This window comes from Colletotrichum navitas (genome assembly GCF_030913465.1).
Source record: "Colletotrichum navitas strain CBS 125086 chromosome Unknown LY79scaffold_40, whole genome shotgun sequence".
Taxonomy (NCBI): Eukaryota; Fungi; Ascomycota; class Sordariomycetes; order Glomerellales; family Glomerellaceae; genus Colletotrichum; species Colletotrichum navitas.
In genome coordinates, this window is record NW_026850586.1 from 96,451 (window position 1) to 116,622 (window position 20,172).

The window sequence follows — 20,172 nt, forward strand, 5'->3', positions numbered from 1 at the left end:
AACCTACCGCATACCCGAGGCTAAGTGACGAACAAACGTGTCGGCACATCGCCCCAAAGGCCCCTTGTTTCCCAGTACACCCACGCGACTGAGATCATCGGCCGAACCGACAGGCCCGACGCTAGCGCACCCGACGCCGGTGGGTCCCGATCGGGAGACCCGCTTTCCGGCTTCCAGTCCGATCGGGAACTTGCCAGACGCAGGCTTCAGGGAAATATCCATCTCTGTCTGACGGAACACCCCAAGTGCCTGTTGTTTCTGTAGGAACAAGTCACCAGGGAAATGAGGGTCATGCGGAATGCAAAGCGAGCACTGCACAAGTCGTTTGACCGCGTTGCCTCCCCTCCTCCCTCGAGACACGCCCCCCCCCCACGGCGTTGACTGACTCGTCGCATATGGTTGACCTCATGCCCGTGGGGAAGGTCGGCTTGTCGGAACGATGGTCCCCTCATGATGCCCCCGCGCTTCGACGTCCAGCGCGGGGTCGAAAGCTCCGAGCCACGGAGCTCAGGAGCTACTTCTATTGACCTCTTCCATCACTCCTGCTCACACGATTTCCTGGCCCAGACCCATTGATGCCACGAGTCCTGTGTTCCTCTTGTGTCCAAAGTGCGCCCCCTCCTCGCTCTCGTTTTCCAAGTCAATCCTTCTCTTTTCCATCACTCACTCCCGCTTAAGCGTCGTCGCGATGGCTCCCACCAAGTCCTTTCCCGCCGGCATCCATGTCCCCAGTCTGACTTGGTTCGGTGACGACGCCAGCCAGGAGATTGACTGGGACGTCCAGACAAAGCACATTGAGTTCCTCGTCAGGTCGGGGCTTCACGGCAGTAAGTTTCTGGTTCGGGAGTGCCCCTCTCCTCCCCCCCTCCTTCTCCTTCTTTCCGAGTCTTCTAGTTCTAACGGAGCTTTATCACAGTTGTTCTTGCCGGCACCAACGGCGAGGCCGTCACCCTGACCAACGAGGAGAAGACCCGACTCGTCAAGACCACGAGGGAGGTCGCCGTCAAGGCCGGCCGCCCCGACCTGACCATCACCATGGGCTGCGGCGGCCAGTCCACCCACGCCGTCATCGAGGAGACCCGGCTCGCGGCGGCCGCCGGCGCCGACTACGCCCTCGTCCTCGTCCCCAGCTACTTCCACTTCGCCATGAACGAGGAGGCCATCGTCGGCTTCTTCGAGGAGCTCGCCGACGCCAGCCCCGTCCCCGTCATCATCTACAACTTCCCCGGCGTCGTCGCCGGCCTCGACGTCAACTCGGACATGCTCTCCCGCCTCGGCCGGCACCCCAACATCGTCGGCGTCAAGCTGACCTGCGGCGGCATCGCCAAGGTCGCCCGCGTCCGCGCCGAGTTCGACCCCGCCGAGTTCTTCGCCCTCGCCGGCCAGAGCGACTGGCTCGTGCCCGCCCTCGCCGTCGGCAGCAACGGCACCATCACCGGCGTCGCCAACCTGTTCCCCAAGTACTGCATCGAGATCTTCGACCTCTACAGCGCCGGAAAGCTGCAGGAGGCGTCCGCCGCCCAGCTCAAGCTGGCGCAGATGGAGTGGGCCTTTGGCAAGGGCGGCATCAACGGCACCAAGTGGGTTGTCGCCAAGTCGCACGGCTACCCCCTGACCAGCTGCCACTGCAGACGCCCTTACCCCCAGTACACCGACGAGAAGAAGCAGGCTTGGATCTCCGCCTTGGTGGCACCTCTGGTCGAGGAGGAGGCCAAGCTGAACCAGCGCGCTTGATTGTGAATGGATAGTAGCTACTTGGAACGAAGAATCGAAAGCATAAGATGGTGGACATTGGCGTTTGGGGGCATTTTGAAAAAAATAGCAAAGGCATCATAAATGAGCAGAATGAATTACCATTGTAATGAAGAGGTCCAGGAATCTTGGTCAAGTGAGAGCAGCATGCTTACTCTAATACCATCCTTTAGATATTAAACTGTCTGTTATGTTTCAGACAACCCGCACGCACGGCACATTCAGTCACTGGTCTTGCTTGGACCGTTTCGGTTCGAAATATATATATATATATATGCATGTATAAAATAAAACGGTTACCTTGTAATGTTGGCCGGTATCGTCAGCGATGCAACAAAAGAAAACCACCGTTGATTGGGGGGAGGCATAGCTGAAAATACTGTCATTATCAAATGTTGAATGAATCGCTCCTGGCTGCCTGTTTACACATCCCTAAAGTGCATGTAAAACAGTTCTGTCTTATCTTCCTGGCTCTGAACGAATGGACATCGGCTATGCAAGCTCTCATGTCTGGGGTATAGTACACAACTGCTTCCCTCGAAAGATCCGACCTACAACCGCCAAAGGCCATTGTTCCCCCTCTCCTCCCCAACTCCTAGCACAAGCTCTTATGCAACCTCGGTATGCTCACTTGAATTCGCCTTGTTATCATCCAAAGGCTCATCGACGATCTTGGTGGAGGGCTCTGGGCGGGCATCGTAGGCGTAGCCGCTGAGAGGAAAATAGTCAGTATCTGCACAGTGGAGGATGGGATCAGACACAAAATCACATACAAGATAACGTCCATCTGGTCCATGGTAAGGCCCTTGGTCTCCGGCAAGAAGAGGTAGGCCCACACAGTGGCAACGATCATCCAGGAGGCGAAGAAGAACCAGGTCCCGTAGCCGAAGGAGCTGAAGATGTACGGCAACGCTTTGGTGATGGCGAACTGTGTGGCCCTGGGAGACTGTCAGCATAATCGAGGCACCGCGGCAGGGGCTTCACTTACCAGACGACGAGGGCGGCGTAGGTCCCGGTGAAGTTGCGGAGAGCGCCGGGGAAGATCTCGGCACTGACGATCCACGGGATGCCGTTCAGGCCAAAAGACCAGCTGCAATGGTCGTCGGGTTAGTCCGGATCGGGGACGGTGATTGTGGAGGGGGTGACATACCAGATGGAGTAGATCATGATCATCCCGGTCGCCGCTTTACCACCCGCGGCAGTCGAGGCGGACAGCTCCTTGCCAGCTGCGATGATGTCGGCAGGATGGCCAACCTTGACGTACGTGCCGACAACCCAAAGGCAAAGCGAGCAGACGAACGACGAAACGATGGCGGGCCAGCGTCTTCCGAGGACGTCGATCAGGAACACGAAATATATGATGGAGGCGATGGCTGGAGGCTCCCGTTAGTTATTAAACATGCTCCCCCCCTCTCACAAGCGTTTTTGACTCAGTGATGCTCACCCTTGACCAGGCCGTAGATTCCAGTGTAGAGGGAAACATCGGTGATGCCGATAGATTTGAAGAGGGTCGGCGAGTAATAGTTGATGGCTAGGTAGGAAGATCAGTCGCTGAGATGCACCAGATGCTGGGTTATTTCGGCATTCGACATACCAGCAGCACCGGAGAGGTTGTTGAGCGCGAAGGCACAAAAGACAAGCACCAGGCGGTTCCACATGCCCTTGCGGGCCAACATGTTGGCAACACCACGCAGGTATGCCCATTGTCCGGTGCCGTACTGCGCGGCCACGGCGCGCTCCTCGTCAATCTTCTTCTGGAACATGTCGAGCTCCTCTTGCATGTCTGCGTATACCGAGATTAGTATCCTCTGGAAGAAAAAGAGAAAAAAAAACTCCAAGCATGATCAACAGCTCGTTTCCTCCGTATGATGCTCACATTTGTGGTCGATCGGCAGGTCCCTGAGCCCCTCGAGAACCTTGTGCGCCTTCTCTGTCTTGTTCTGCCGCAGGAGCCAGAGGGGGCTCTCGTGGATGAAGAAACAGCCCGCAAAGAGGATTCCAGCAGGGACCAGCTGGAAAGCCATCGGAATCCTCCAACTGATAGGCAGGTTTGGGTCGAGGGTCTTCGTGATGCCGTAGTTGATCCAGAAGCCTATCACGGAGCCGATCTGGTATGCCACTTCGAACAGACCGGTGAGGATGCCGCGGATCGAGGGGATCGAGAGTTCGCCGATGTACGAAGGCACTGTGGCCGTGATCCCACCGCATCCAAGTCCCGTCAGGACGCGCCCGGCATCTGCGTGGACCAGGTCAGCCACTGTCTGCAACGGTCTTTGGGCGCCGGGGGAGGGGAGGGGCTGGCTTCTTTACAGATGAATGACAGTTGGTCCGTCGCAACGGTCATCAGAATGGCGCCGACAATAAACATGACGACGTTAGCCTGCAGGGTCCATTTTCTGCCCAGACGCTCGGTGACTGGTGGCGAGTTAGCCTTCCCGGATTCCCACGACAGGTTGGGAGGTCCGTACTCACTGAAGAAGCAGAGGACCGCGCCACCCAGGGCCCCGGCCTGGAAAGCCGAGGTGATGTTGCTGGAGATGTTGTTGGAGTTGCCGGCGTTGATGCCAAAGTCCCTCTTGAAACTGTTGCGGGCAATCGTGGTCCCGATGAAAGCCGAGTCGTACCCGAAGCTGCAATGGCGGACAAAGAGTGAGCCCGTCGTCCACGGTACGGGCGAAGGCGAGCCGCGATCTTATTACTTACAGAAAAGAGCCGGTCGCGATGATGGCGGCCTCAATGTAGAGCTTCCAGTTGTACACCTCCTTCGGCGTCGGGCGATCCTCGACGGCCTTGAAGCCACCCATGGCTTACGATGCCGTGCTTAAGGCGGCTTGTCAACTGGTTTGGCGGGAACGGGGAGTGAGTTATCGACGGAGTTTGCGGATTTGAATGGCACGCGCACACGCACACACACATACACACACACACACGGGGGGGGGGTTCACAGTCACATTCTGCAAGGAGCTCCGGCTGCCAAAGAGTATTTATCCTGCCCTCCCTTTACCACCTCGTCGGATGGGCGCATCCCCATGGGGTACAGGTGTGGAGAAAACATGGAGGGCTTTGGAGTTTGGCTCGCTCGCGCAGCCCATCTCTCCGAAAGAGGGGGGGAATGCCTGCTAGTTTGACTCGTGCTGCCAGGGTTTCGACCAACTTGACCCGGGCTGCGCTCCTCGGAAGTCGTCCGTGGACGATATCACGAACCGTCTTTCGCACATGAGCGAGTGGATCGGTTGCTCCACGCTAGCAAGCCACATCAGAGTCTTCGTCACGGTGGCAGCGAATGGCATCGTCTGTCAGTGGCCTCCCCCGCTCGACTCATGCCAGTTCCTCATCAGCCGCTACGCAGCAATATGGAGGTTTCCACGAAAGACGAGGTCATGGTCTCCAACGCCCGATCAGGATCGGCTGCTCTGCCCCCCCCCCCCCCCACTATGGCTTCCGACATGCGAGCCGACATGCGAGCCGACGCAAAGTTGGTGGAATGCGACTCCACACCACACGTGGGCGGGAATGAGGTGGGTGGTGAATCTGGGTATAGAACCAGGTTTGCGGACCCAAGTGCGTGGCACATCAAGGTGATCTCGCGAACGGGCAGTTTGACATCACACGATGCAAAGAACGCCAAAGCCAATCAAGATTCATCCGAGGGGCGGCGGGTTTCCGCAGTCGCTTGCATCGGTTCGGCAAGTTTTCCAACCCTGAAGGGTTGGATCGGGATATCGCCTTTGCGTGAATCAGGACATTGGGGCTAGGGAAAACGAGTATCGAGAGATGACGTAGGTCTCGGTACCATGTCTGGTTATTCGAGGCTTTCTCTTGCCCATTCGTGTCATTAGACTTTCGAGCGGCCACGTTCCGGGGTTGCATTTGGTTCCTCGCAAGGTCGAGGTTGCTTCCCACGCCCTGTCTATAAGGAGAGGAAACAAGGTCCAGTCCCCTCCACCTGGCACACACACCTGGAAGTGTCAAATGTCATTGCAAGTGTTCTTTGGACAGCTGGAGAAGCAAGGTGCATGAAGTGTTGTTTGGCCCTGTATGAATGTCAATCAGGAGCACGAGACCAAACGTAGATCCCAACATCGAGGGATCGCTGTGTACGAGACATGAACCGTTGTTGAAACTTCTTTGCTGCGAGTCTAATCCGCTCAGGCGGCTTCTAAATATTATACGTAATTACAGTGTATGCATTGAATTATGTCTATACATCATCGTCAAAGGTTTCCGACATCAACGCCGGGTCATTATTAGGTATAAAGTGTATCCATATGCTGAAAGGCTAGTTCCAGATCCAGCTGACGAAGCGAAGAGGACCGGTCTTCTTGACTTCGGGTTCCTCGGGGTATGCATCAGCCTGTTCAATGGCATCATGGAGCGGGATGTTCTCCAATGAGATGGCTTTGGTCTTCTTGACGAACTTGTAGATCAGGAAAGCCAGCGTGACAAGCGGGATGTCCCTGCGCATTGATCAGTAAGAACCGCTAACCAGCGCCTCGACGGGGCGGGATTGCCGCAACTTACAAGTATGAAGAGACGAAGCCGGTGGCGCTCCAGTTGCCCTTGGTGAAGACCTCGAATCCGCTGGTGAACAGGATCAAGATGCACATGAACAGCGCAACGTGCGAACTGTAGACTAGAGTTTCTCTTCGTCAGCAAAAATATAAACAAAAAAAGAAGAAAGAAAAAAAAGAAATCCTTGGCGGCGGAATCCGCGAATACTTACAGGTCCACGAGTTGTTCCACGGCAGTCTCTTGAACTCGATGCCCTGGATCCTCAACGCTTTCTTGAGGCGGATGTGGTTGAGCAGAATGGCGGCCCACGACACCAAGACGCCGGCGGAGGTCAGGTCGACGAGCCACCAGAAGACGGTCAGGGCGCCGTTGGACAGGCTCATGAAGCTGAGGAACATGAAGGCCGTGAAGAGCAGGACGCAGACGTAGGGCGTGCCCCACGAGGTGGTGCGGAGGAAGACCTTGGGGGCCTGTCCCTTGAGCGCGAGAGCGAACAGCACGCGCGTGCCGGCGAGCAGGCTCTGGTTGGAGGCGGACCAGGCCGAGGTGACGACGACGGCGTTGACGACGCTGGGGATGGCGGGGATGCCGGCGGCCGAGGCGGCGATGACGAAGGGGCTCTGGGCGGCGGTGCCGGAGGCGTCGTCGAGGCGGGGGTCGTCGCTGGCGACCAGCATGCCGACGACGAGGACGGCGAGCATGTAGAAGAGCACGATGCGGGCGAAGACGCGCTTGCAGGCGCGGGGGATGGCGCGGCGGGGGTTCCGGGTCTCGGCGGCGGCCATGGCGAGGGACTCGACGCCGGCGAAGGAAAAGACGGCGCTCGTCATGACGCCCCAGTAGCCGAGGAACTTGCCCCAGTCGCCGGTGGCGATGTGCTCGACAAAGGGGCCGGGGCTCTGCCAGTAGCGAAAGCCGATGCGCGGGGTGCCGGGGGCGCCGCCGAGGTCGATGACGAGGCCGAGGACGATGAGGAAGACGACGAGCAGGACCTTGAGCAGGGCGAAGACGAACTCGACCTCGCCGAAGACGCGGACGAAGGCGATGCCGACGACAAAGGTCAGGAGGATGAAGACGACGATGAAGACGGCGGGGTTGGTGTCGGTCCAGAACTCGAAGAGCACGCAGATGGCGGTGATCTCGGAGGGGATGGAGAGGACGTTGCCGTAGACGAGGTTCCAGCCGATGGCGAAGCCCCAGGCCGGGTCGACGAGGAACTCGGCGTGGCGGACGAAGGAGCCGGTGACGGGCAGCAGGGCCGAGACCTCGCCGAGGGCGAACTGCACGGCGCAGACGATGAGGCCGACGGTGGCGTAGCCGAGCAGGGCGCCGAGGGGGCCGCCGGTCTGGATGGCGCCGCCGAGGCCGAGGAACAGGCCGGTGCCGATGGCGCCGGCGATGCCCAGCATGGACAGGTGGCGCTGCTCGAGGCCGCGCTTCAGGTCGCGGTCCTCGGTGGCCGTGACGAAGTCGCCGTCGTGGTCGTCGTGGGGCTCGAACGGGCCGCCCCGAGGGGTGTCGGCGACCGAGGCGGCCGAGGCGGCCGAGGCGGCCTCGAGATCCTCGGACGTGATCCAAGCGTGGCGGGTGACATCGGCGATGCCCGGCGACTTGGCGCCGGGGAACGCAATGGTCTCGGTGCTCATCGTTGTCGCGGCTTTCCCTCTGTCTCTCTATCTCACTCACACACACGCGCTCTCTCTCTCTCTCTCTCTCTCTCTCTCTCTCTCTCTCTCTCTCTTTCTCGCGAGCGCACCTCTCTGTCCTTTTCTCAGCTGCGTCCTTCACCGAGGTCAAGCTGACGGTGCGAGGATGAGATGAGAGCGGGACAAAAAGAAAGCCGACCGCGATAAAGACCAGTCCGAAGGACTCGTGACGAGACAAGGATTATGTAATCTCCGCTATCTCTCGCCGGTTCCGCAATCGCACAATGAGTGAGAGCGAGAGACCGGGGGGTGGGTGGAGGGGAGGTAGACAACGCAAGGAAAAATGTCGCCGTCTTATCGCGACCTCGATCCGGCAAGGTGAGATTTGCTCATTTGATGGTGCCATCACGCCAAGCGGGGTCGAGATCCACCCGCACTGCGAAAAGCACGTTCCCAACGGCCGGCCGTGAGCCATCTCAATATTGTTTCGTTTGTATAACTGACTCATACGGCCGAGAGATTCGAGACTGGTTTTCCCTCCGACGCCATGATGCATGATGATTCTGGCTGGGCCTTGTTGCTTCTGTCAACTGGGTTGCTCATCCGGGCCCCGGGCGCCCGCTGAGTAACGAGCAGGGCCCGTGGCGTGACGCTCAAGTTTGGTCGAGCTTCTTCAATCTTACATGCATGCCGTTCAACCCGACAGCGTTCCCGATCCCTGTCACTACACCGAACGCTCGACGCAGTCGACTCGGTTGAGCTGACTTGACAAATACAACTTGACAGCAAGGTCGCCAACTTTGGGAAATAATTATGCTGTTTTAAGTTCGACAGCTCTCGGAGGAGATCTTTTGCTGCGGGTAGGTCGTTGCTGTTCGGTTGGTGCTCATCGCATCACCAGACTGACTATCAAAGTCGAATGCTTGTGGAATGTGTATGCATGGTACCGATAGAATGATTAAATTAAGCTATAAGATACAGGCAGCTGTGTAGAAAGGAAGTCGTCTATATCTGATCAAAGCAGTATGCACTTGAGAAACACAGCCGAAGGACCGGCGTACGTTCAATCATCACTCTGAGCGGCATATGGATAATCAATTCTTTCTCGATTCCTGGGGCGAGAGAGGCCAGGCCCTTTGACCAGTTAGTGAGCGAGGAGCACAAATAAGCTGACGAACTCTGGCGAGATCATCTTCGAGGGCTACTATAATGCCATTGTTGTGGTTGTGAACGGTTGAGCAACTATATCCCAACATCAGTGTACTTGATCGCCAAACCCAACAGTTAGATTCAAAAGAGACATTCGGGTTCTTAGACCATAGCACTTTACTATTGAGAATTATAACCAAAAGCCGAGCAATGAAGACATGGTTATACGGGGTCCAATCGCTCTTGAAGAGGAGGAACAAAGAGCCCTCATTGTTTTTTTTTTTTTATGACCTTCTCCTTATCCAGAGTCTTGAACTCGGGTGTAAGGAATCGGACTGGGTGATGGGAAAAAGAAAGTGAGAGGAAGTTGCTCCTGATGGCTGATAGACATGCGGTCCATATCTCCTCAACAACAGCTTCGCGTGACATGACAGCAAGAGCTTTGTCATCAGGTTTCTGTCGGCGAACCAACATGGGCCCCCCAACGTGGATATGATGACGCCCGAATGACGCGGTTAAGTAGAAGGCGGTAAAAGGCAGTTTGGCCCCCGGCAAGTGCTCGTCAGGCGACGGAGGCGACGGGTGCAGCGCGTCAAGCCTGCCAGAACGAGCAATGTTCACCGAGGTCTGCTCGAGCAGAAACCGCCCAGGTGTCTCGTTCGGTGGAAATGGTAAGGGGGGCGGGCTTGTTTGCCTTGCAAAACTGCCGACGCAGCGACTGACAGAGAGGACAGAGAGGATGAAAGGGAACGGCATACATAGACCATACGTGGCTGCATAAAAAGATTGGATGCAAAAGATAAAATGTTCCGAAACCGAGAATCGAACTCGGGGCTATGCCTAACCTCTCACACGGTGAGAGGGCATCATGTTGGCCACTACACCATATCGGATGTGATGAAGATTTTGCTTCCTTTTATGCACTATAATGGGATGGACACCAGTGAAGCCCTTAACCTCAACCCTCCCCCACCCCCCCCCAGCAACTCCTCAATCTTCCAGTTTAGACCACTAAGCCTGCGACAATGAATCCGCACGCCCACCAGGCATGATCCCAGGTTAGCGCGACGCTCAGTATCCCGCAACCAATACACAAGCGGGCGAAGCTATCGGGATTGGAGAGGCTTTCACCCCTTTTCCCACTATCTCCCGACGAGTCTATTGTCAACCAGCACCGCCGGGGGTGTCGGGGGAAGACCCGGATCGGTTCGACCATCTCAGCCGCACATCTTCGCTCCATGACCCCCCCCCCGAGGCGAGCGCAGCGCAGAGTTACCGACTCCTCTAGAGCTCACTACTGTCCATGTTTTGGGACGCGACGCAGCAGCTAGAGCGAAAAGGAAACGCGAGGGCCGGACATCCTCTCGGACGCCCGGCGAACGGACCTCTCCCCCCTTCCCTTCTTCCCACGTGACTCTGGGTAGGCAGCTTCGACTGCACTTCACCCCGACGCAGATACGATACACATCGGATGGCTAAGTCGAGCAGATGCAACTGTGCTGTGCGTGCAGCTGCCAGACTTTTGCATACGTCGGATGGCTGGCCCAACAAGAACCAACGACAGGCCATGGCTGCATGCCTCGCCCTCGAGCTTTCCAGTAGTTGGGGAGAAAAGCCTGCATGCAGGCAGGGCTTGTTCCTGGACTAGGTGCTGTGCATGTCATCAGAGGCTGGTCACGGAGAAAGTCAGTCGGGCAGAGGCCCGTTGGGGCGTCCTGCCGCGTGAGGATTGTGATCATGCTTGTATTGTGTGGGATGGGCAGCATCACAGATGCCTTGCGGCCATCACTCGAAAGACAAGAATCCGCCCATGGCCCGGCGAGCTTGCGCCTCACCGGGCCCGTTATACAAGTGCCCGGCCTCCCCACGGCCGGCGCGCGCTTCTTGAGCTAGCTCGGACAGCACAGCTGCATGCATATGCAGCAGGAGACGGCCATGCTGAGATGGCGTCGCTTTGCTAACCATCCGTTTCCCATAATCAACCTTCGTTCCCTCAAAGGCGAGATCGTGATCCAAGTGGAAAAGGACATCGTATACCATGAGCTCGTATGTCCCTGACCTCTCTGGGTCAACAGTCCAGTGAAAAAGGAGAAGAAAAAAAAAGTGCCAAGGACGCAACGCCATGCTCGCATATGTGCTCGGAGAAACCCCAAGTCGTCGAGAGATACGGCCGCCTCTTCGAACGGGCGAAAGAGAGTTTCCAATCCGACATAATTCAACGAAACAACAACAACAGCCATCGAATAATCCCATCCACGCGTACAAATGCAGGTAGAGTGTAGTATTTTTTTTTCCGAGTCCGACGGTGCCCTTTTTACGGGGCGGTCGCTGCCGACTACCGGCGTTCGGGCTCAAAAGGGTTCTCGCGCTGGTGTGGTTGGCGCTCGGCTTCTTCGAACGGGTTATCTTGTCGCTTGCCGTGCGGCTGCCAGGCGCGCGGCGGCTTGCCCATGGTCGGGTGGTCGTCTACGTCTCCGTCAATTTCCAAGTCGATATCGTCCTCCTTGCGCTCGAAGCGCTGCCTCCTCAGGTGGAGGAAGGTGAGGAGAGCGAGAGATCCAAGAATGAGTACAGCACTGGAAACGATTATTAGCATGTATATCCAACCAACCAGAGATTGGCCAGAGATGTGGTGGTTGTTGCGGTGAGGAAGTTTTGGGGGGTGGGGGGCAAAAGCACGATCGAGGAAAGGGGCTGGTGACAGAGTGAAGATAACACGGTGAACGTACGCTGTGATGCCGCAAGTAATGCCTATGATCTTGGGCGAGTTGAAGGGCTTCTCGCAGCGAGCGGAGTCGTCACCGGAGTCGCAATCGCGGGCGACAATGTGGTTAAGTGCGCGGGCGACGGGGGCCAAAAGGCTCGTGGTGGTGGACGAAGAAGTCATTGTGCAAAAGTTCTGTTTTGTTGTAATATGATGTAATACGACTCGGTTTGACGTTGTTCGGCTGGCGTCGCCTTTGTCGGTTCCGACTCAAAAGCAAATAATTTCCGTCACGTCGCGTCGGGAGCAATTGTTGGCTTCCTTCGGTAATTCGTTTGCACGTTGCGGCTGCGCGTCGTGTCGAGTTGGTGAGTGCTTCCAATATTCCCCTTCGTCTTCTCCCTCTTCTTCGAAAGTCCTCGGTCCGGGCACGACGGGTGGGTGGGTGATGGCAGGCTCGTCTGCAAAGAGTGGATTCCCCCTGTGTCGCTTTGCTGCTGAAACCGGATTCAGTGCCCCTGCTATCGCATACTCCCGTGTCCAACCGTATCTCTTATGCAAAGGAGTGACGTCGGAAAGGGGGGAACTGGCCGAATAAGTAGTAGGCAGTTGGCGAGCGCCGAGTCTGAACGAGACGGGGGGAGAGAGAGAGAGAGAGAGAGAGAGAGAGAGACGGGCCTCGAAAAAAAAAATGCAAAAGAATGAATGGACGTTTTGAGTTGGTCTGAGAAGCAGGAAAGAACGATGGTCAGATGAGGTTGGGAGGGGTGTGGGAGGGAAGGAAGGAAGGGGATGGAGGGATGATCTATGAAGGAATGAATGAGTGAAATAATGAATGAAAGAACGAAACGAATGAATTGGGGGGGAGGGAATATGGAAAGAGTAATGTAAGGCACCTACCTTCTTTACCTAACTAGGTAGGTAGGTAGGTAGGTAGGTACTGTCAGTAAGGAGGAAGGCGAGACGAGAGGTAAGCCGGGAAGGGGCCCGGCACCTTCGAAAACCGAAAACATGGGGAAGGTGCGTGCCTTGGTAGGGAAGCATGGGAAGGAAGGCGATGCAATCTGCCACTCTGTCTATTCAGGAGAGAAGGCGCGCGGGCGTCCGTCTCAGGGTCCAGGGGGGGAAGGGGGCGAGGCAGGGCAGGCACGATGAATACGACATATGCAAAATGCAAGGACGGACCGGACGGCAGCGGCAGGAACGAATCTGCGTGCGTGCGTGCGTGCGTGCGTGCGTGCGTGCGTGCATAGGTACCGTATCCTTCCTCCATCCATCTCACTACGCAGTAACCAGCCTACCCAGTCTCTTCTCTTGCTCTCTCGCACATATTCCCAGAGCACTTGATTACCTACATTACAAGGAAATACTAGAGACAACAGGGGGAATGTGGCTGTGTTTCACTCCGCTTCGTTCTCAATCACGACGCCGACAGAGCCGGGATTGGCTGACACGATTGGTCAGTCCCTGGTTTCCTTTTAACGGTCCTTAGCCTGAAGTACCTGAACGCACCCCCAGAAAAAGGGGATTGGCGACGGGATGGTCATTCGCCCCGCCAATCAACGATCAATGCCCGCCCCGGCCCAATCTCCCCAACTCTCCCGAAGCTCTATCGTGTCCATCATCCAATTGGCAAGGTGAGAGAGCGACTGGTATGTATGATGTATCCGATCGAATTCAAAAATGGCCTGCTAAAGAAACAGCGCTTGCGGGGGAAATGCTTGTCTCATGTTTCACCTTACCAACACATTTCTCTCCCAGCGCCTGGTGCAGAGCCACCCACGAATGCAAAGCAAGCCTTCCCCTCGAGAGAGACCCTCATACTGCTTGCCTACCTACGGATACATAGTGTAGTATTTACTGATCTGCTTGTACTTCCTACTAGGCGCTTGCAGCTACACAAAAATTGGCCCTCCGACCCGTGGCTCCGAGTTTGACAAGGTGTTCATCCCGCCGCCATCTTACATGTACATCCACACGGCATCCATGCATTCAGAGTTCATACCGACCGACGCCAACCTCATCTCCGAAACGGACACTGAAGCAATGCCCATTGCCGAGCCGACGCCTCTGTCTTCCCGCAGCAACTCTTCCACCACCACACGACAGTTCCAGCATCTCTCCCCCTTCTCCTGCTCACCGAAGCAAACCGACTCATTGACAGCCCAATCCTGCGACATGCTTCACCGCATGACTGTCACAGTTCGCCCCCCTCCCCCACGAGGCATAGGGCCAACAGGAAGCCAACCAACCGGCTGCGCCTTTCATTTCGCCTACAGGGGCCTGTGTGCCAGCGTTACCTCTCAAACCCAACGAAGACGCACTGACCGGGCAGGCCATGACCGCCGAAGGTGTGCTAACAATAGACCACCACCCCTGGAGTTGTCTCTCATGGATTCTTTTTCGAATGCCGCCGCCCAGTGCCGAATTGCCGAAAGCCATCCGGGACCCTCCGCAATTCCCTTTGTCCTATGAAGATTCGCCGCACGGAGGCTGCCCTATATGGGCGGGCAGGCACGGCTCGGACGGCATGCTGTGTTGCTTGTGCCGTCTCAATTGAAGTCTTGGAGGACAATGTCTGGAGAACCCAATTATCCGACTCAAGAGTTTTGGCACCGGAATGCAACAACCAGGGGGTCAGGCCCATCATCGCCGCCAACTCAAATTTCCCTCGCGGTAAATGTGGATTATGGCTTCGGACACATTCGATCGGATAACAGAACTGCGGGGCCGTATGCGGAGGGACACGGATCCGATCTTTACAACTCGAGTGGGCTAGCGGACCGACATACGCCGTTTCCGCGCCTTGCAAATGACCCACCCATCGCCGTACCACCCCGATGATCCCGAGAGCCTGGAAGCTGGAAATCTCAAAGAATTCCCAGTAGTCGCCGGAACATAGGGTAATCATATGGCAATGCTCTCCTTATAACGACACAGACTCAGACGCAATCTCTTGCCTAAACCCCCTCAAAACGAACAACAAAGACACTCCGGCTCTCAAACCGCGTCGCAGTGTCTAAACTGAAGGGGAAATGCTTTCCCACTGACCTTGACCCGACATCAGATGGGCATGCAACGTACCTACATGGCGGGGAAGCAATCATGGGAATAACGAGAAGCAGGATAAGGAGGTGGGGGGGACGAGCGCTTTGCCTTGTTCGAAAATTAGAACGACAATTATCCATTGCGGGTGATATCCTCATTGGTGATTCGATGAAACGTCGTCGCGCTGGACTCGAAGACCAAGACTTTTTGCCACTACTCCCGCGCAGAGCCACAGGTGTTTGTAAACTGGCTCGAACAATGGCTCCCAGGGCGCCAACACCCTTGTCATGGCCCGACGCCATTATGTAACAGCAACACGGTTGTTTGATGCGTCCCAAGGTTTGGCACCGGCCTTCTAGACCCTCTTTCGAAGCTCTGTCAAAACGAAGGAGGGGTCTTTGCGAAGTCTGGACAACGACGAGACCGCGTCTAGACTCACTTTCGACCCGCCAAGAGGGTTGGTTGCGGAAAATGGATCGAGGGGGGGTGGAGGGGGGGCTCCGTTGTCGTGTAAACAGCCCCAATTCCAGGCCCGAGGAGCTTCGGAGGGTGTGGGGCGCTACGAATGTCAGCATTGAAGGCACATGTTGTTCTACATTCTTCAATGACATTGTCTTGGACATCTCCGAGGGGGAAGATGGGGTAGGGGGGGGCAAGAACGCTCCCACAAGTTGGCCGCCAGGCGATGCCGCAGCCGGAACAAGTACGAAAGTAGCAATGAAAGAATGAGCAAATCAATGAATGAATGAAAGCGAGCTGGGAAACCGGGGGAACAGGTCACTGACATGGGCAATTTTGTCTTTTTTTCTTTGTCCTCCAAAAGGAGGCCCCGGAGATGGTTTTGTCCTATTGGCAAAATTCCTCTTTCGAAAGTCAAACCTCGAGCCGGAGAGTCCCAGCGGCCTAAGCCGGGCTTGGTCATGATGACTTGCCCTCCCCTAATTAAAACGATTGTACTGGATCCTCTCCCGTTCCATGCGGCCGGGGGGACTGGAGTTGCCCGACTGTAGTGGCTCGCTCACACATGGCGCGACGTCCGATGCGTCCCGCGGAGGTGCAGAGAACTCGCACGACTTGCAGTGGCCGTGAGCGGTGTGTCGATCTGCAGGCGACCGTCATGCGCGTCACCACGAGATTTTTCTTGTATTCCTTTTTCCTTTTGCTGCAACTGGCCTAGCTTTGACCATCCCGCCGGCCGCCTCACGATGCTGTTAGGAGGGGAGGGGAAGGGGGTCGCAAAATGCGGGGGGAACGATGGGACCCGAAAATCTGGGGAGGGGGAGATGTGTCTCGTATCGCAATTGGGAAAAGAGGGCGACGTAGAAGAGGAAGGTCTCGAGTTGAGGGTTGTCTTGGGTCTTTGTGCGCGTGCGGTTTCACTCTGACTGTGGTGCTTTTTTTTTTTTTTTTCTTTTTTTCTCTTTTGCGTCTTTTAAGTGTGAGATAGGGTGGCGAGGGGGACGGCCGAGGACGATCCTACCGTCGTGGAATGGGGATGTGAGAGAGACTGGATTTTGACTTGGGAAGGGGAAGGCTAGCATGTGCGTTTGTGTCTTTTCTTCCAACTTTGGACATCAGGTTTGCAATGAACCCGTGTTTCTGTTGCCTCTGCTCGGGGAAGAAGAAGAAGAAGAAGAAGAAGAAGAAGATTTCGAGAGCGGGATATGCCATCATTAGGGGTCAGTCTGGGATCCGACGAACCGGGGGGGGGGGGCCGGCGTATTCGTGAAGCTCGTGGCGGTTTAAGATGGCGGGCCAAGACCTCCCCGTCGAAGGCCGCCGCCTCAAGCGGGTATCAAACGTTAGGCCAAGGCCATTGGCGGTGTTTGACCAGGCGGGCTTTGGGTGGACGCCGAAGTCAGTTCGTTCATTTCGGACATATTTCATTGCATTCTTTCCCTAGCTACCGTGTGAGCTTTGGCTTGTCCTGCTGAGCGTCTCAAACGGTCCGTCCGCCTGTTGTATAGTTTGGATATTGCTTCTTATGTTGCAGGTGGGAAGAAAGCGGGTAACATAATTACAACTAAGAGGGGGGGGGGGGGGGGGGAGGGTCCCGAAAATCTCCAAATACGGGACCGGCAAGGCCGTCGGTAAGCTCCGGCATGCCTCCCGGACCACCGAGTAGGGAACCCTGACCCGGCTCGGTGTCCCGGTCGAGGTGTGATGGGCGAGCGCCCGCCGCCCCGATTGAGTATCGCCGGGCCGGTATCGGCCATAACCCAACGGTGACGACATGTTCCCTCAGGGTTTCTTACAGCTATTTGGAGCGGGGGTCTTCTTTTCTCCTCCGAGGAGTCATGTCTCTGACCATCGACAGAGGGGATCGCGGAAATGAGAGGGGGAAACATTAATTAGTGGAGAAGGATGATCACTCGCGAACACGCTCACGGAGAGAGGGCTGGACCAGGGAACACACACACACACACACACACAAAACACACGCACCAGGAGCAGAATATCCATGAACAAGAACCCACCAGAAAGAGTGGACGCGGGGTTTGAGCAAGAATCCAATGCCGACTCCACGTTGGCTGCGATGCGCGCCGCAGGTATCCCGTGCAAAAAGTCAGTAGGCAACACGTTTGGTCCAGGTATATGCCAACCCCACCCCACCCCTTGCTACGTAATGTAGCAAGGCTGCAGGAACTGTGGTTCGTTGCCCGAATATGGAACGGAGCCGGGATCGGGGGTGGTCCCTGGGCAGAGGCTCTGGATCGTGACGGAACGGTTGGATCTCCTTCTTTTGGGCCCTTAGTAGTAGAACGAATTTGCATCCTGTCAGTTTGTACATAGTAGTAAAGGACAGGGGGGGCCAGAAAAATCCTTCCAGCTCGATCGCCCAGCTCCGGCTCCGGCTCCAGCTCCAGCTCCTGCTGCATCTCTGTGCCCCCCCAGTCTACAGCCGTGGCAGTGACATGTGATGGACATCAGTGGATGGCTCCAAAGAGCAATGAACCAGGGGGTGGCGATCCTCTCTCCCACGGGGATTTGTTTTTGGAGGGGAGAGTGGAAATTTTCCAGCCCTTTTTTTCGTGCTCGTACGTGGTTCATGGCAAAGCAGCAGATGAGCTGTCCTCCCTTTGGATATGCGCGGTGGCATTGCAGCTTCGAGATATGACTCTTAACGGAGATCCGCCCGGGAGCTCTTCTGGGAACCCCTCCCTAGGACGGCGTTCAGTCCGTCGTTCGTCCCTTTCCAATATGGAGAGGGGCAGAGGGGCCGAGGGGCCAGGGGTAGGGTCCTGGACAGGGTTGAAAGTGAAGACATCGTGGCCGGGAGGATCGTTCAATGATGCAAGTCGTCGGATCGAGAAAGAAAAGAAAAAAGTCAAATAGAAAAGTGAAGAAGAGAGAAAAAAAAATCCATTACTCAGTAAGCCGGTGACCCTCTTCATACGTAAGAGGAACGCTGCGAGTGGCCGTAGGGCCTTGGAAGCGGAGACGGAAACGCATGAAACCCCCGTCGCCTTGTTTCCCGTCCTGCAGCCGGGGTTTCCCCCGTTTTCTGTGTTTTTTTTTTTTTCTTTCTTTTTTCTCTTCTCTTTCTTCTTTTCACGATGCTGTTCGTGGGCCGATGGGGGGGGGGGCACGTTGCTTCAGCGGAGGACGACGTTCGCACGCCATCGATGGAAGAGGTGATGAGAGGAGAGGTGTCAGGGACAGGGGTGAGGGTTTGGGAGTTTTTTTCCCTTTCTTTCCGTCTTTTCAGACGGGGCCCGTCGTGCAAGACGACGATGGCTTTTCGTCTCGGCGGACCGTCAGCCAGAAGAGAAGCCCCCCCCCCCCCCCCCGATGACCGGGATTTGCAACCCGGTACGGGGGCCCGGAGGGTGAGAATGCACATTTCTGACGGTGAGGGATGGGAATGGCGGCGGCGGGTTCGTTGCAGTCTCGCTCGGTCTACACGGCACGTCCCAAGTTCGCTGAGAACCGGGCCGGCACAGAGACCAGAGCAGAACGGCGCGTCAGTCACTCCGTCGGTCAAGCGAGCGCTAGATTAGATTAAACCATGGAAGCCGGCAACTCTGTGCGAAAGGGGGCGGGGCGGGAAAACGCGCGACTTGAGCAGCGTTCTGCGTCTGTCTGTTGCCGTTGGCGGTGACGAGGGGAGGGGAGTTGGCGGCGGTTTTCCGTATGGCCCGGATCAGAGCAGATGTTATGTATGGTACGATGGGGCAAGATTTGGGGACCTCGGATCTGTCGTCTAACCCCCCCCTCCCTCTCGGAAGGTTTGTTTGCAACACCAAGGTTTTTTAGGTTTTTATTTTTATTTTTTTATTTTTTACCCAACGACCCGGGATGCACACTATGCTGGAACCCTTGATCGCCGGAGACGCGAAGAGAAGATGCGACGAGTCGGCGGTGGCCCTCGGCGTCTCTTGTCTGCGCCTTGGCGTCGGAGTCCCGCTTGGCTGGCTTGCCAGAGGGAGGGAGAGAAGGAGAGCCGGCGACTGACACCGGGGCAGGGCGGCCGGCGCAAGCATGTTCGCGCAAGTCATTCATAGAGACGAGGAAGAGGGGAGAGAGAGAGAGAGACCGGAGGAACCACTGCCTGAAGGGCGGTTCGCCAGCGCATAAGCCAAGTCTCGAAACTCGGCCCATCTTCTCTTCCCTTGGTGTTGGCGCCGTTCCGCGTGTTCGTCGCATGAGTCCGTTGTCGTCGTCATCATCATCATCGTCGAGTATCATATTGCTGGGCATAGGGGAGGCTGGGATACATGTCTCGCAGTCTGATGACTTTGTCCTGCTGCCGCTCGGACAAGCTTTGGGAGGGGGAGGGGGAGTCTCTCGCGCCGCGCCGATGTCCCGCGGGCACCCTGTGCGGTTGGCAGCAGAATCGTACCATCGTACCACATGGCATTGTGCGTGCCAGAATGCGGTTTTGGAGGGAGGGATTTGCATACCGACCTACGTTATTCCCGGGAGGGAAATGGTGTCATCCACAACGACGCCTAACAGCAACAGCAACAGCCAGCCGCCGCCGCCGCGTTATACCTGTACATGTCTACAATTAGTTTTGGGGTCATGGGGGGCAGGGGACGGCTGGTCTGAGAAAGTGATGGAAGGCCATTGTAAACCTAGGGAGGTAGGTTGCTGGGATCTGCCTCGACCCTGGATCTCGCCACCGTAGTGTAAACCACGTGCCAGTAGCTACAGCTCATGAATTAAAGTGTTGTTGCTTGGGATAGTACCAGAAACAACCCGGACGGAACACACGTCGAACGGGTTCGTTCCTTGCCGGGGAAGCGGACCTCGCAGACACCTTGTTGCGCAACGCACGCCGCCCACAGTGCTGTGACTGCACATTGCGTGTGCGCGAAGCTTTCCAGCCCCCGCCCGCTATTGTTGTATCGTGCGCTT

General features: G+C 56.5%; 10 protein-coding genes and 1 non-coding gene across 11 annotated transcripts; 2 read left to right on the forward strand and 9 right to left on the reverse strand.

Moving 5' to 3' along the window:
* Window positions 1–251: 251 nt before the first annotated feature.
* LY79DRAFT_557492 (dihydrodipicolinate synthetase) lies at window positions 252–1,878 on the forward strand. The gene is made up of 3 exons (XM_060558098.1): window positions 252–609; window positions 679–827; window positions 917–1,878. The coding sequence occupies exons 2-3, from the start codon at window positions 689–691 to the stop codon at window positions 1,732–1,734; spliced, it is 957 nt and encodes a 318-aa protein (XP_060412858.1). The 5' UTR covers window positions 252–609; window positions 679–688; the 3' UTR covers window positions 1,735–1,878.
* Window positions 1,879–2,360: 482 nt separating this feature from the next.
* LY79DRAFT_591171 (quinate transporter) lies at window positions 2,361–4,556 on the reverse strand (the record flags this gene model as incomplete). The annotated part of the gene is made up of 11 exons (XM_060561241.1): window positions 2,361–2,485; window positions 2,512–2,690; window positions 2,741–2,842; window positions 2,903–3,006; window positions 3,049–3,125; window positions 3,197–3,283; window positions 3,347–3,535; window positions 3,629–3,988; window positions 4,063–4,167; window positions 4,225–4,382; window positions 4,456–4,556. The coding sequence occupies 11 exons, from the start codon at window positions 4,554–4,556 to the stop codon at window positions 2,361–2,363; spliced, it is 1,587 nt and encodes a 528-aa protein (XP_060412859.1).
* A 1,295-nt stretch (window positions 4,557–5,851) lies between these two features.
* Window positions 5,852–8,010, reverse strand: LY79DRAFT_557496 (amino acid permease). Its single transcript, XM_060558099.1, has 3 exons — window positions 6,476–8,010; window positions 6,274–6,385; window positions 5,852–6,209 (listed from the first exon to the last, which is right to left on the reverse strand). The coding sequence occupies exons 1-3, from the start codon at window positions 7,908–7,910 to the stop codon at window positions 6,032–6,034; spliced, it is 1,725 nt and encodes a 574-aa protein (XP_060412860.1). The 5' UTR covers window positions 7,911–8,010; the 3' UTR covers window positions 5,852–6,031.
* A 323-nt stretch (window positions 8,011–8,333) lies between these two features.
* Window positions 8,334–9,952, reverse strand: LY79DRAFT_557498 (uncharacterized protein). Its single transcript, XM_060558100.1, has 3 exons — window positions 9,208–9,952; window positions 8,826–9,148; window positions 8,334–8,770 (listed from the first exon to the last, which is right to left on the reverse strand). Exon 1 carries the CDS (start codon window positions 9,813–9,815, stop codon window positions 9,327–9,329), a length of 489 nt encoding a protein of 162 aa, XP_060412861.1. The 5' UTR covers window positions 9,816–9,952; the 3' UTR covers window positions 8,334–8,770; window positions 8,826–9,148; window positions 9,208–9,326.
* LY79DRAFT_t167 lies at window positions 9,867–9,952 on the reverse strand. Its single transcript has one exon. It is a non-coding gene; the product is annotated as a tRNA-Glu (tRNA).
* A 996-nt stretch (window positions 9,953–10,948) lies between these two features.
* Window positions 10,949–11,299, reverse strand: LY79DRAFT_517932 (uncharacterized protein; the record flags this gene model as incomplete). Its single annotated transcript, XM_060554983.1, has 1 exon — window positions 10,949–11,299. One exon carries the CDS (start codon window positions 11,297–11,299, stop codon window positions 10,949–10,951), a length of 351 nt encoding a protein of 116 aa, XP_060412862.1.
* Window positions 11,300–11,394: 95 nt separating this feature from the next.
* Window positions 11,395–11,946, reverse strand: LY79DRAFT_518048 (uncharacterized protein; the record flags this gene model as incomplete). Its single annotated transcript, XM_060554995.1, has 2 exons — window positions 11,395–11,635; window positions 11,789–11,946. 2 exons carry the CDS (start codon window positions 11,944–11,946, stop codon window positions 11,395–11,397), a joined length of 399 nt encoding a protein of 132 aa, XP_060412863.1.
* A 1,370-nt stretch (window positions 11,947–13,316) lies between these two features.
* Window positions 13,317–14,481, forward strand: LY79DRAFT_258306 (uncharacterized protein). Its single transcript, XM_060551914.1, has 2 exons — window positions 13,317–13,415; window positions 13,649–14,481. The coding sequence occupies exon 2, from the start codon at window positions 13,729–13,731 to the stop codon at window positions 14,236–14,238; it is 510 nt and encodes a 169-aa protein (XP_060412864.1). The 5' UTR covers window positions 13,317–13,415; window positions 13,649–13,728; the 3' UTR covers window positions 14,239–14,481.
* On the reverse strand, window positions 14,482–15,576 carry LY79DRAFT_258301 (uncharacterized protein). Its single transcript, XM_060551913.1, has one exon. It carries the CDS (start codon window positions 15,432–15,434, stop codon window positions 14,724–14,726), a length of 711 nt encoding a protein of 236 aa, XP_060412865.1. The 5' UTR covers window positions 15,435–15,576; the 3' UTR covers window positions 14,482–14,723.
* A 1,494-nt stretch (window positions 15,577–17,070) lies between these two features.
* Window positions 17,071–17,946, reverse strand: LY79DRAFT_258296 (uncharacterized protein). Its single transcript, XM_060551912.1, has one exon. The coding sequence runs from the start codon at window positions 17,688–17,690 to the stop codon at window positions 17,196–17,198; it is 495 nt and encodes a 164-aa protein (XP_060412866.1). The 5' UTR covers window positions 17,691–17,946; the 3' UTR covers window positions 17,071–17,195.
* Window positions 17,947–18,870: 924 nt separating this feature from the next.
* Window positions 18,871–19,841, reverse strand: LY79DRAFT_258294 (uncharacterized protein). Its single transcript, XM_060551911.1, has one exon. It carries the CDS (start codon window positions 19,711–19,713, stop codon window positions 19,087–19,089), a length of 627 nt encoding a protein of 208 aa, XP_060412867.1. The 5' UTR covers window positions 19,714–19,841; the 3' UTR covers window positions 18,871–19,086.
* Between the last annotated feature and the right edge of the window lie 331 nt (window positions 19,842–20,172).